We start from the raw sequence: 14,179 nt of genomic DNA, 5'->3' as shown, positions 1-14,179 counted from the left end.
CGTCGAAGCCTCCTGCCACTCAAGCATGCGGGAATGGCAGAAGGAGTGCTAAGCCTCGTAGGCAAGGACAGGACAGTCCGCCAGCCAGGACGACTCCGGAACCTTGTAATGGAGCTAGAAAGGGAACGAAGTCCCAAACCTGAAAGCCGAGGGATCCATTGCTGAGGCATAATCCGATTCACACAGGAGGTTCACTGCAAGGGCAGCCCGCACCACAGCAGGTTGGATGCGATAAGCCAAAAACCTCCGGAAAGACGGAACCGAAGCCCCCGAGGGAACATGGAACCAAAGCCCCTGGCTTTGGAACGTGTTCCACGTGTTGGCCATGGAACCGAACCAGGGGAGGGGCAGACACCAAATCCAACTCGTACGCAGAGGGGGAAAAAGAAAACCCCACTCCTTGCAACAGTAAGCCCAGCTCAGAGGGTATAAAAACCCAGGCGGGGTCCAGTGGGCCCCAAGGCCCCCAACTCAGCCCCTCCCCAGCCCCAGGTTCCTCTCCAGCAGGACCCGGGGCCGAGTCCTCCCCCCAAGCACCGACCCCACTAGACAAGGCCGGCGCAGTCGTAGAAGCCGGATAGAATGAGGCCCACTGGTCAGACCCAGAGGCTTCGGCCGGAGGAGGAGACTTGAATGCCTCCGTCGCCACACCGGAAGGGGCATCCCCCGAGGCTGCCCGAGTCTCAAGACCAACTAACCCCTGCCCCGACTCTGAAACCCTCAGACGTTTCGGGGCCGGAAGCCGGGGAGGGGGACCAGAACGAACAACAGGAAGGGAAGAACCAGGATGTGTGGACTGAACCAGGGTCGAAGCGACCCCCACCCCCATGTCCGGGTCCCTATAAGCAAAACGGGGCAGCCGCGAGGCATCCAGGTGAACAACCAACCTAGCTCGTTGCAACAACCGAAACCTAGAATGCAATGCCTATGCAGCCTGTACCCGAAGATCATCATCCATAGACTGGGTAAATTGAGTCGCTAGCAAGTAACAATACTCACAGGACTCAGGGTTGAAAGTGTCACCGACCCAACAGGCTGCATGACGGAGGCAAAAACAGTGAGGGTCACCCTGAGACAAGGGGACCGAACAACCCTCAAACTCGCACGAAGCGAGGGGGGGACCCCGGGGTTACATCCATCGGACCCACGCGTCCCCTAGGGGACTCCCAGGGGTCCTGAGCGTTTACTTGAAGAGGACTCACGCTCAGATAAACCCAGGCATGGTACTGCTAACCGGCGCCCATAACTATCAAACAAACTGTCTAAAGCTGAACCCCAGGGACATGTAGACTCACGAGGACCAAGCAGGGGGCACCACCATGTATCAGAGTGAGGCCAAACACCAGTGGCAATTAGGGCAGAACCCCCCCCCCCCACCAAGGCAAAAATAAAAACAAAACCCCGCAAGAGGACAACGTACCCCAAGGAACAGAGCCGGCTGCTGTGATAGGTGACAACTAGCTGCACAGCACCCTGCGCCCCTACCAGTGCGAAAACTGCCTCTGAACCTAAGGTTAACTAGAGGAGACAAAACCCCCAAGTACCCAAAGAGCGGCCGAGAAACTGAGCAGTAAAACGAACACACAGAGGCAGATCCCAAGGAACTTGTGGAAGGTAACCCCAAGCTCCAAGGGCAGTACTTACAAGGCACCTAGGGAAGGGAACCCTAGGCGCATACAGCCCGAGTACTGAGGAATAACTCCTGGCTCTCGCACCCCTGGAGAACAGCAGCCATACACAAGGCACAGCGCCGCAAAAAGACTGGAGCCAGAGCATACAACCGAGCCGATAGCATCAGCTTCAAGAACTGGGGTGTGGATCGCCAACGCAGTAGGTCTGGGGCTGCCCCTTCCCCCTCCCGGGGAGGGGGGGCTGCGCAGACAGCGGCGCGACGACGAATGACATCATACTAGTTTGCTCGTTTTGTGTTGGGGAGTTCTATCCACTCGTTTGGCTTTTGGTTGCAATTTTCACCAGAATAGGGGTTTGTTTTGGGAAGCCTACCTTTCTGGGTGCCTAACCCAGTCAATGGTAGACATAGAATGCTTCCAATTACATGGGGGTTTCAATAGGCCATTGTTCCCCTTGCCTCTCTAGAGGGGGCCAGGTTTTGGCTTGTGGTCCCCGGTATGGCCATAAGAACTCCATACACATACACATGACTGATGCCAAAGTCTGACATTAGCATATCAGCCTAGTAAGCTCCGGGGAGCCGTAGGGGCTCCCCCCAGAAAAAGAACTGATGGTCCTGGTCTTGGTCTATGCCTCAAAAGGGAACTGACGATCCCAGTCACAGTCTTTTCAGAAGGAAAGAGCTATGACCAACTCAGTCTTTGGTCCTTCCATTAAATATAAGTGAAATATTTATTTTAATTAAATATGCAATTGAAGACACTGGAAATCATTAATATTTAATTACATAAAGTAAACTTAAGTAAAATTCCAAATAATACTTTAAAAACAAAATTAATTCATTTGGTTAATACTTATCAGAAAGTAATATAATCAGACAGACTTTTACAGCAGGATAAGAAAATTGAGAGCTTGACTGACAAGGTAAGGGAACAGAAAGGATACATCAAGGAACTAGAGAAAGAGCATAAGACATGGAAAAGGAAGGGGGAACAAATTTGATGAGGTTAATAGGAAAATAGATAACTTTTGAGTTGATTTCAATGCAACTCTACTAGCTAGCAAAACAAAATAGTTAAGCAATGATATGCCGAGGGAAAATTCGTGGGCAGCTCAATTAGAGGTTAGGTTAGGTTATTGGAAAAGTATAAAAAGAAAGTGAAAGAAACATGGACAAGTTATGAAAGAGAAACAATCAAAGATGTATGTTTGGAAGTCAAAAACAGAAATAGACAACAAGAAACAGACATTATGCAAGCAATTAGGAAAGTGTTGAAGCACAAAAGACTGCAGATAGAAGTCTATAATAATTTTTGGGTGTTTGGAAAAGGAGATACTGTATCATCTATGGTAGATAGAGCACCAGAAGAATTAAAAGTCAACGATAAAATAGTAGGTTTAGTATGTTAGCACTTTTCAGAGAAAAGATTAATACGAAAAAACCATGTAATGGTTTGAATGTAATGAAATGCCATTTTCTGGGTGAGCCCCGGAGGTTTCCTGGAGCTATCAGGGTGAAATGTAATATATTAGTCTGGGGGCATCAGTCAATTGGAGTTCAGCCTCCCGGGAATCACGATCTAGAACCTGGCCCCCTCAGAGAGGCAAAGGGAGCAATGGCCTACAGAAACCAGTCATCCAGTTCGGAGGCTGAGAATCAAAAAGGACACGGAACAGCTGACTGGAGGGAAGGAGGGTTGCCAGGAAGCCTCCGAGGCTCACCCAGAAAATGGCAAGATTGACAAATGGCACATTGACAAGATACCAGGCCACCAGAACCCTTGTACTCAAATATCAGTCCAGAACATATTTGCAACAACAGCCAAGAACGTGGCATATTTCCAAAAGTCTTGGGTGCGAGGGTAGACTGCAGCTGGGCTAAAACTTAATTACATTATGGACGACCTGTGAAAGACAAGCTTTGGAACATGAACCAAGATGACAGGATCAACCCACAAGGCATCCACCGAGGCAGAAGCAGTGGCACAAAGGTAGCGACGAAGAGCCGCCACCAAACACAGCACATGCTGCACCCCCCCAAGCATCAACCACTAAATTGGCAATTTAACATACCAAGACAACATGGCAAAATGCATTTTATTGATGACTTACCTGTCTTACATGTTGAGAGACAAGAAGGAAATCATACCAATACCGGCGTGTAATTGAATGATCAATAATAGAGCCTGGAGGAGGATTGTCCAGCCCTCTAGAACTCTGAAACAATAAATAATGTGTAAAACACCTTAAAACAAACTATGTCATCCCACCAAAAACTTCACTCATCATTCTAGCTTTAATGGATTTACAACCCATCTCAACACAACCATGCTTGTAATACCACACCCTACCATCTACTGTTGGTAGGGCACAAATGCTCACATTTTGTACAATGTGAGCATTTGTGCCGCAGAACATAAATTTTAAAGGACTCACAATTTTAGGTTCACTTTAAACTTAACCTTTCCATATATATCAGTCAACATGAAAATAACAAGACATTACTAATAAGAACTCACCATAGTACTGAAGATCCTAGTATTGAGTCTCTTTTGGACAATAATTAAGTATAATTTAGGTTCATAAGATTGAAAGTTGTGAAAGATGGAGGCCAGTTGAGGGAGCTCATGGTCTTCAACAAGTTTCAGCTGACCATCGCTTACACCATCCCGATACATCATTATAGAACGAGGTAGCGTGTGATGCAGCTGAAGAAGAACATTTGATTAGTGAAAAATGGATTCAAAATCATGGCAAGTAAAAGATGACAAGTAGAAAACCTAAGAAAAAACCAGCGTTGAATGTAATGAAACGCCATTTTCTGAGTGAGTCCTGGAGGCACCCTGGAGTTGTTGAGGCTGAATGGATATACAGTATGTAACTTTCTGGTATCAGTCAATGCATGGAGTTCTTGCCTACCGAGGACCACGAGTCAGAATCTGGCCCCCACTAGAGAGGCGCGAGGAGCAATAGCCTATAGAGACCCCCCTGTGGTTGGGAGCATTCTATGTCTGCCATCGACCGGGATAGGCACCCAGAAAGGTAGGCGCACCAAAACAAACCCCTATTCTGGTAAAACTATTGCGACTGAAGGCCAAACAAGTGGACAGAACTCCCTAATCGAAAATTAGCACGAGCATGACGTCGTCATGTCGCCGCTCCGCTGTCTGCGCAACCCCCCCTCCGCGGGAGGGGAATGGGGGAGCCCCAGACCCACTCGCCGGCAACTCAACCTTCAGTTCTTAGGCTGGATGTCAAAAACCACAAAAAACACCACCGACGGGAGGGAGGGAGGAATGCCGGGGAGCCTCGGGGACTCACCCAGAAAATGGTGTTTCATTACATTCAACGCTGGTTTTCTGGGGGGGAGCCACGTCGACTCCCCGGAGCTACCTCACCACAGATAAGGAAAAGAGGGAAGGATCCGGGAGGCGAATGCCACGTGCCCTAACATAAAAACAAGACCACAGACGAAACGAAAAGACCTTGCAGATGACCCGTGAGACCCGAACCCCAGAACAGGAAGGAGGGACGAAAGGGAACTCGGGCAAATCAACATGCGTCCACGGCCCCAGAGGCCAAGACGCTCAGAGAACAGCGAAGAGCCGCAACCGAACAACAAAACAAGCACCCCTGGCCTGACTAAGCAAGCAGCAACCCAAGGACCCCTTCGGAAAGCAGCAGACCTAAACATTACCGGAAAAGAAGGAGACTGCACCAAACGATCAACCAATCACGAGGACCAAACAAGGCAGAAAAACACAGGCGTCGGAGGAGAGCCGGAAACTTCTTGACCAGACCCTAGAGGTCAACACCAACAAAAGAAGGAGACCTGAAAAACAAAAGAAAAACACACCAGAACCGAAGGGACCACAACAAACCAAGGAGAAGAAAGAAAATGACCACCTGAGCCAACGACCAGGAAGGCACTGAAAGCGCCAGAGCAGGCCGGAGGTGAAACAGCAAGCAGAACGGAGCAGAAGGAACAGCAACACCGAACGCAAGCCAGAGCGGCTCCACCAGCACCACCCAAGACAAGGCGACAGTACACAGCACCAGATGATGGTCCCGGAACAACCCCAAAGGGAAAGACAACCCTATCAGAGCCCGAGGAACCCTTCGCAGTGATAGGAAAACCGGAAGGACCGCCAGGAAATTAAACACTGCCACCGAGATGAAGCATGCAGGAGGGAGACCAGCGACGACGCCACCAGCAAGACAAAAACCCGAGATGTAACGACTCGAAGGGAAGAATGAACCAGTTGTGTACAGGGCTAGAATGATCCATAAAAAGTGGCGGAGCTGCGGTAAGCCCCTCAGGAGTGAAAACAGAGTAAAGCAGCGCCCCCAACCAAAGCTGGCAAAACCAGAAGGAATGGCCGCCAGGGAACCAGGAACCCAATCCCACCGAGTTGAAAAGGAACCAACCCAGGCGAGCAGACACGCCTCGTCTGGGAGGAACCCCACCAGGACCCCTGAAGGACCAACAAGGCCAAACACCAAAGAGGCAGCGGGCCCACGCAGAGGCCAACGAGCACCATAAACTAAAGTGTGAGACGCGAAGCGTAAAACAGCTTCGTCCCAGAGAAGGAACAAAGAAAAGCCGTAGCCAGGACCGGAATCCTAGCTACCCGTCCCAAGAAAAGGAACCAGTAAGGCAGGAGCAGTGACCGGAAGTCAACATCCACCCACAGATATTGCAACACAGAAGCCAGCAGTGAGATACAGGGAAAAAGTGAAAGAACTCAGTACCAAAACTGAACACTGGGGTAGTCCAAAATCAGGGAACTGAACATGTCACCCCACCCCAGCACCTAACAACAGTAAAGCCAATAAGCAACGACCATGATACACAGCCAAATCCAGCATAGAGGGAGAAAAAATAGAAATAGGCAAGGAAAAGACTGGAAGACGGACCAAAGAGCAGCCGGTAACGCAACGTACACGACCAACCGTAACATGTGGTGTGGGTGGATGCACATACATATTGAGGGACACCATGGATATCAGGGTGCAGCCAGGCACCGAAGATAGGCAAGGAAGGAATGCCCAGAGATCAGAGACCGAGTCAAGGAAGGAGGACACAAAGCACGGATCGGGGGACCGAAGGAGTATCCAAATATCGAGAAAAGACCCCAGGCGCCAAAAAACCAGCATTGAATGTAATGAAACGCCATTTTCTAGGTGAGTCCTGGAGGCTTCCCGGAGCTTACTAGGCTGATATGCCAATGTCAGACTTTGGCATAAGTCATGTGTATGGAGTTCTATGGGCCTACCGGGGACCACGAGTCAGAACCTGGCCCCCTCAGAAGCAGCAAGGGGAGCAATGACCTATAGAAACCCCTGTGTGGTTGGAAGCATTCTATGTCTGCCATCGACTGGGTTAGGCACCCAGAAAGGTAAGTGTCCCCCAAAAAATCCCATTCTGGTGAAAATTGCTACCACAAACCGAACAAGTGGATAGAACTCCCCTAAAATAAACGAGTAAACAATCATAACGTCACACCAGAACCCTGCTCGACCGTAAAAAACCCGCACCCGAATGACAGCCCAGGACACGTTGCTAACAGCGGCAAAAACAGCTGCGAACTTGCGAACATGGACACGGGGAGAGACCGCAGGCTGGCTAGCCGTAAGAATCCTGTGGACGACCTGAGAGACCTGCACCCGCAAACAGAGGAGGGAAACTGGATCAACCCAAAGTGCGACCCAGGACACAGAAGCCGTGGCGCGCAATGAACGGTGGAGGCTCACCACCGGACACCAAACATGATGCACCCCCAGCCAAACCAACCAAGCATCAACAACCCAAGGACCCGTCCGGAAAGCAGGCATCTCATTCACCACCAGAAAAGAAGGAGACTGCTGCAACGAACAACCCCATCGCCATGACTAAAGGAGCAGAAAACTCCTGCGCCGGAGGAGAACAGGAAGCTTACCAACCCGACCTCCAGAAGCCAAGGCCAACAGAAAAAGAGCCTTGGAGAAACAATCCGGAACCAAAGGGGCCACAACAAACCGAGGAGAAGATAAGAGAGCACTCTGTCCAATGATCAGGACCGCTCAGGCGGCATATGAGCAGGCTGGAGGTGAAACAACGCCCTAAGCAGCATGCTAAACAGAGCAAACGTAACCTCAATACCGAAAGCAAGCTGAAGCGGCTCCGCTAGCATCGCACGATACGAGGCAACAGTATGTGGCAAAATGACGGACCCGAATCCCCAAAAGAGAAGGACAAGACCACGCCAACAAAACACAGAACTGAAGAAGGGACATAAGGAAAAAAGGAAGGACTGCCAAAAACCCCCACACTGCCGCCAGGAAGAACACAGGTGGGACACCATCAACGAAGCCACCTAACCAACAGAAAGTGAGAGACCCGAGAAGATTTCGGGTGCGACCACCGAGCCAGAAGAGCCGGAAAACCGAGCCGGCAAAGAAGGAGGTGGAACGTCTGCCGTACAAAAACGTCCTAACACCAGCGAGCTCGCCAAGAGGTCTGAGACCATGGCCCCAACTGAGTCTCTAGGGAAGGGACCCCGTGAGACGCAGAAAATGCCAACAGGCAGGGAAAGCCAGGAACCAGAAAACCAAACCTGGCAATCGGAGAGTCAAAAGGCACAGCAACAACACAGTTGGTGATCATGTCCCAACACAAGACCAAAATGAAAAAGTGCAAGGGTCGCCACGAGACCGTCATCTGAACCGAGGGGTATGAGCGAAGATGAGAGCCACACACCCCCACCCCCCAGGCGGCCCATGCCACCCCAAGTGACTACCACACCAGCGAGCATAAGAACAACTGCCGATGCAACCGTGGACATCCTCGAGAGAAAAATAGATAGTTGTCTCCAAGGAGTGCTGGACCAACCGGGCTGTGGTGAGTATGCGGGCCCACGGGCTGCCCCAAGCAACAGCCTGGTGGACCAACTCCCACAAGCCAAGCCTGGCCATGGGCCGGGCTTCGGGAGAAGAACTCCCAAAACCCCATCAAGCAGGTATCAAGCAGACAATAGGAAGGAAACTGCACGAAACTGGGAGACAAAAGAACCAGAGGGAACAACACCACCACAAGCAAGACCCCCCAGAGGAAGAGGGTAGATAAAGACGTCCCAGGGGACACAGGTGGAACGGATGCCCAAGGACCAGGAGAGATCACAAAGGACTCTATTGTCAGGAGGAGACAAATGGAAAGCAGGAAGAAGGGATGAGCTGGAGGCCAACCCCCCACACAGCATCAAGCGGAGAGACGACAGAGTCGAGCAGGCTCAGCAAGCCGTACAGAAGTCGAATGACAGGTGAGAGGAGAGACCAGAAACCGGCACCCACGTCTACCAAACAAACTTCTAAAGCTGAACCCCCAGGACGTGTCCACTGACGGGGACCAAGCAGGGAGGACCACCAAACCCAGAAATATAGATATATATACCCCAAGAACAGAGATGGGGGACCACAAAGGCAGACCCCCACCAGGCAAAAAAACAGCGTTGAATGTAATGAAACGCCATTTTCTGGGTGAGCCCCGGAGGCTCCCCTGGAGCTTATCGGGCTAATGTATGTTATGTTAGACTGGGACATTAGCTATGAAATTCAGACCTACCAGTGACCAGTGCCAGAACCTGGCCCCTTCAGAGAGGTTTCAGGGAGCAATGGCCCTGGAAAACCCCATTATGGTTGGGGTTTCCCTTATCTGCCATCAACAGGGGTCAGGCACCCAGAAAGGTAGGCATAACAAAGCAAACCCCACATGGTAAAAAACTACAACAAATAACCGAACAGAGAGGTAGAAACTCCCTACAATCCCAAGGAAACAATCAAACAATCAATTTACTGCCGAGCCGGTCATCCGCGCAGCCCTCCCCTCCCCAGGAGGGGGAGGGGGGCCCCGGACCTCACCATGCCGGCTGCCTTTAGTTTGGTAACTAGGCTTCAACCAACACGAAAAAAAAACACCGACTGGATGGGACGGAGGGAGGGTAGCCAGGGAGCCTCCGGGGCTGACCCAGAAAATGGCGTTTCATAACATTCAACGCTGGTTTTCTGTGGGGAGCCCCTACGGCTCCCTGGAGCAACATACCCAAAGAGAAGGAAATAGGGACTTACCCAGGAGGCGGCGGCCACAAACTCCTCAACGCAAAGTCGAGACAACTGGCTGCAACCTGCGACCTAAAACAACACAAGAACGCCGAGAAGCAGGGACGTTCACCAAATAACGGGCGGCCAGGACCCTGTTCGACTTCCAAAATCCACACGCCTGAATATGAGCCCAAGACATGTTACCAAACACGGCAGCCAAAGCTGCAAACTTCCAAACGTCATGGGCGCGAGGATAGACTGCAGGCTAGTTAGACTTAATAACCCTGCGGACAACCTGGGAGACCCGAGCCCTGGAACAGGGAATGAGAGAAACAGGACCAACCCAAAGCGCATCCCCAGCCACCCCAGCTGAAGCGCGCAGGTAACGGCGAAGTGCTGCAACCAGACACAGCACATAATGTAACCCTGGCCGAACCAACCAACCATCAATGACCCACGGACCCCTCCGGATGCAGCCGTCTCGTTCTTCTCCAGAAAGGATGGAGAAGACTGCAAATGGACAAACCTACCCCCAGAACCAAAAGAGCAGAAACCCCTGCGCCAGAGGAGTGCATGAAGCTCCCCTACCTGGCCCCCAGAGGCCAATGCCAACAAAAACAAAGCCTTGGAAAAACAATCCAGAACCGAAGGGGCCACCACAAACCGAGGAGAGGAAAGCTAGGAGAGCACCCTGTCCAAGGACCAGGACGGCTCAGGAGGCGCATGAGCAGGCCGGAGGTGAAACATAGCATGGGAAAGCTTACAAAACGGGGCGGATGTGACGTCCACCCCTAATGCTAGCTTGAGCGGCTCCGCCAGCGCCGCACAATACGAGGCGACAGTATTAGGCATTAAATGATGGTCCTGAAAAAGCCAAGAAAGAAAGGACAAGACAACCCAATCCAAAAGAAAAGACAACCTACGAAGAGCCAGAAAATGGCGAAAAGAACGCCAGGAAACTTCATACTGTCGCCGAGACGAAACTCTCAGGTAGGACACCATCAACGAAGCCACCTGATCACCATAGAATTGGTGATACACCCGCGTCAAAAAGACCAGATGCGAAAAGCAGAGAAGGTCGAACCAGCCCTGTACCAGACCGGGCCGACTTGCTGAAAGAGGCGGAGCCGCGGGAAACATCCTGGGTTCGGGCACTGAGCCAACAGCACCAGAAACCAAGGCTGGGCCGGCCACCAAGGGGCCACGAGGACTACTCTCCCTGGGAATGTCTCCATCTGAACCAGAACCCGAAACAACAGCTGGACTGGGGAAACAGGTACAGGTAACCCCACCTTTACCAGTCCTGCCGAAAGGCATCCACCGCGAACGCCTCGCAGCTGGGGAAGGGCGTCACATAGATTGGGAGACGCCGAGACCACGCCGACGTGAAGAGGTTCACATCTGGGATACCGTACGTCTGGCAGATCCAACGAAACGAGTCGTCGTCAACCATCCACTCCATGGACAGGGGATGGAAGTGTGACAGACCGTCCGCTAGAACGTTGGACACTCCCCGGACATGAACCGCATGGAGAGCCAAACCCCGAGAATCCAGCAGACGAACCACTCGAAGAGACCAACCCCAAGGACCGAAGAGAACCCCGCGGTTCAGGCAATGAACCACTGGAGAACAGTCCGAATGGAGGCGAATGGTCGATCCCCGAGCGACCCGAACCCTCCGAAGCGCGAACCAGACTGCCGCGAGTTCCCGAACCGTGCTGTGAGCCCGACGGAAGGACGGACCCCACCGTCCCTGGCCTGCCTGGTGAGCACTGGTCACAAAGCCCCAGCCAAGAGACGATGCGTCTGGGAACACATCGAGCGAGGGCTCGGGAAGGCGCCAAGGCCCCAAATCCCAAAAACCCTGAAGAGGAAGCCAGTGACGCAGCAACCGACACAAGGCCCCCGGAGGATGAACCCAACGATCGCGAGAGAGGTGGAAGGGATGTCCCCGAAGGAACCAAAACAGACGCTGAAGCCAAACCTAACCAGGCAGGTAGACTAGCACGGCGAAGTTCAGACTCCTGCACAATCGCTCGAGCAGCCGCCGAGTGACCCGGGACCCCCTCAGAAACAGCCAACGGCAGTCCCGCAGCCGCAACAACGCCTCTGGAGGGAGAGACAAGGAAGCGGTCCGAGAATCCCAAATAAGACCCAGCCAGGTCCGAACCTGGGATGGAACCAGATGGGACTTTCTCCAGTTCACCAGGAACCCGAACCTGGCGAGCTGGGAAAGAACCATATTCCTGGTGAGCAGATACGCTGACCGACTGGGAGCCCACACCAGCCAGTCGTCGAGGTAGGCCAAAACCTGAATCCCTAGAAGACGCAGACGGGTCACCACAACCCGGGTCAGACGCGTGAAAATGCGAGGTGCCAGATTCAAGCCAAAAGGTAGACATCGAAAACGGTAAGGGTGATGCCCCACCACGAAACCTAACCAGTCCCTGAACCCCGGATGAATAGGAACGTGCCAATAGGCGTCCTTGAGGTCCAGGGACACCATCCAGGCACCCGGCTCCAACAGAAGCCAGACCTGAGACAGAGTAGTCATCCGAAAGGAGGGGCAAGGAATCCAGGGGTTCAGATGGGACAAGTCCAGAATGAACCTCAGATCCGCACAGTCCCGTTTCGGCACTGGAAACAGACGGGAAACCCACCTGAGGGATGTAGTCGTTCCGACCACGCCCAAGCGCACCCACTCCAAGAAGACTCGACGAAGCGCAGGAGAAGAAACCTGCCCTGTTCGCCCCGAATCCCCCAAAGGAGGACGAGTCGCCCAAAACCACCGCAGGCCGGATGACACGACCGAAAAGGCCCACAAATCGTGGGACCAAGCGCGAGCAAACAGAGCGAGCCTCTTCCCCATCGCCCCGTCAACGGGGCGAACCGCGAAAGGGCCGACGTCCCTTACCAGAACCCAGATGTCTAACAGAGCGATCACCGTGTCAACCAGATGACACTGGCCCCGAAGGGAACAACGGCTCAAAAACTGGCACTAATGGCCCACCTCGACCAGTGGAACCCGGAACCCTGGCACGACCCCTCTGAAATTGCCGAGAACGACCGCTTCGGAGAATCAACAAGTCCACCATAGGACGACAACTGGACGAAGCCGCTTGCAGAAACCGAGAGACCGCAGTCTCTGCAAACAGCAACGAACAAAACGGAGATGAAAACCTAAGAGCCAGGGCCCAAGAGGATTCCAAAGAGAGGGCGAGCACAGCCTGATGGCACGGGAGGCGAGAAGCAAAAAACAGAGACACCGCTTCCTTCAGGATGGGCGCAAAAAGCTTCAACAGTGCAGCCGACGCCCTAGCTGCCAAGTCAGCGCCCCAGACGAAGGCCCTTCACTCAACACTCCCACATCCTCCTCAAGCCAAGCAGAAGACAGCCCAAGTAGGGAAAAGAAATGCAAGACCGAAGCCAAATGCCCACGGGCGCGCAACTCCTCTGCAACCAATGAAGCCAAAAGTTGAGGAACCTGCACGTGAAGCTGGAAAAGGCCAACATCCGAGAAAACACGGGAGCGAACAAGCGCGCATTAAGGTGCTCAAACTCGCCTCCCAGGTAAACCCGCATAAAAGTAGAAGTTTCCCGCCAATCAAGCATGCGGGTCCAACAGAACCCATGCCACGGCCCCAACGAAAAGAAAGGGCAGTCTGCCAGCCAGGAAGACTCCGGAACCTCCAAACGCACCCAAAAACGGGAAGAAGAACCGAACTCAAACAAGGACAGATCCATTGCAGAGGCATAACCCGGGTCTCGCAAGAGGTAAGCAGCAAGAGCTTCCCGAGCCACCTTCGCAGAGATACGGGAAGTAGAAAATCTCTGGAAAGACAGATCCGAGGTACCCAAAGGCGCCCAGAACCGAACCCGGGGAGGAGCCGAACCCAAATCATACTCATATAGGGAAGGGGGGTAAGAAAATCCCTCCTCCTGCAACAATAAGCCCCACGAGGAAGGCAAAAGCACACAAGCAGGGTCAATGGGGGCCCAAGGGCCCCAGGTTGACTCCTCCCCAGCTTCAGGATCCCCCACGTCGGGACCCGGGGCAGAGCCATCCTCCAAACCCTCTACCCCCTGAAGAAAAGGCAGAGTCCAAAAGAAAGGCAGACAAGAAGGGGGGTCTGCTGGTGGGACCCAGAAGCCTCGGCAGGAGGAACCGGCTCAAATGCCTTCGTCCCCGACCCGGACGAGGCAGCCCCCGAAGCAGCCAGAGTCTCATTACCAACTAAACCCTGTGCCAAAGCTGAAACCCTCAGACGTTTTGGAGCCGGACACAGGGAGGGAGGTGCAGGAAGAACCACAGGGGAAGGACCAGGGGGGGCGGCAGCAGCCAAAGCCGAAGCGACTAACACCCCCTGGTCAGGGTCCCTAAAACCAAAACAGGGCAGCCTCGGGGCATCCAAGTGGGAAACCAACCTAGCACGTTGCAATAACTTAAACCTAACATGCAACGCTGATGCTG

General features: G+C 52.8%; 1 protein-coding gene across 4 annotated transcripts in view; it reads right to left on the bottom strand.

The window, feature by feature from the left end:
* Positions 1-3,744: 3,744 nt before the first annotated feature.
* LOC123760409 (piwi-like protein Ago3) overlaps positions 3,745-14,179 on the bottom strand; it is a gene marked incomplete at its 3' end in the record, with an annotated part of 98,228 nt that continues 87,793 nt past the window's right edge. For all 4 annotated transcript variants that reach the window (XM_069338376.1, XM_069338379.1, XM_069338380.1 and 1 more), the window contains 2 exon segments: positions 3,745-3,849; positions 4,152-4,340. In XM_069338376.1, coding sequence (XP_069194477.1) covers positions 3,745-3,849; positions 4,152-4,340 — 294 coding nt within the window.

This window comes from Procambarus clarkii, chromosome 39, assembly GCF_040958095.1.
Source record: "Procambarus clarkii isolate CNS0578487 chromosome 39, FALCON_Pclarkii_2.0, whole genome shotgun sequence".
NCBI lineage: Eukaryota > Metazoa > Arthropoda > Malacostraca > Decapoda > Cambaridae > Procambarus > Procambarus clarkii.
The sequence above is the reverse complement of the archived record's forward strand: the minus strand, read 5'-3'. Positions and strand labels throughout refer to the sequence as shown.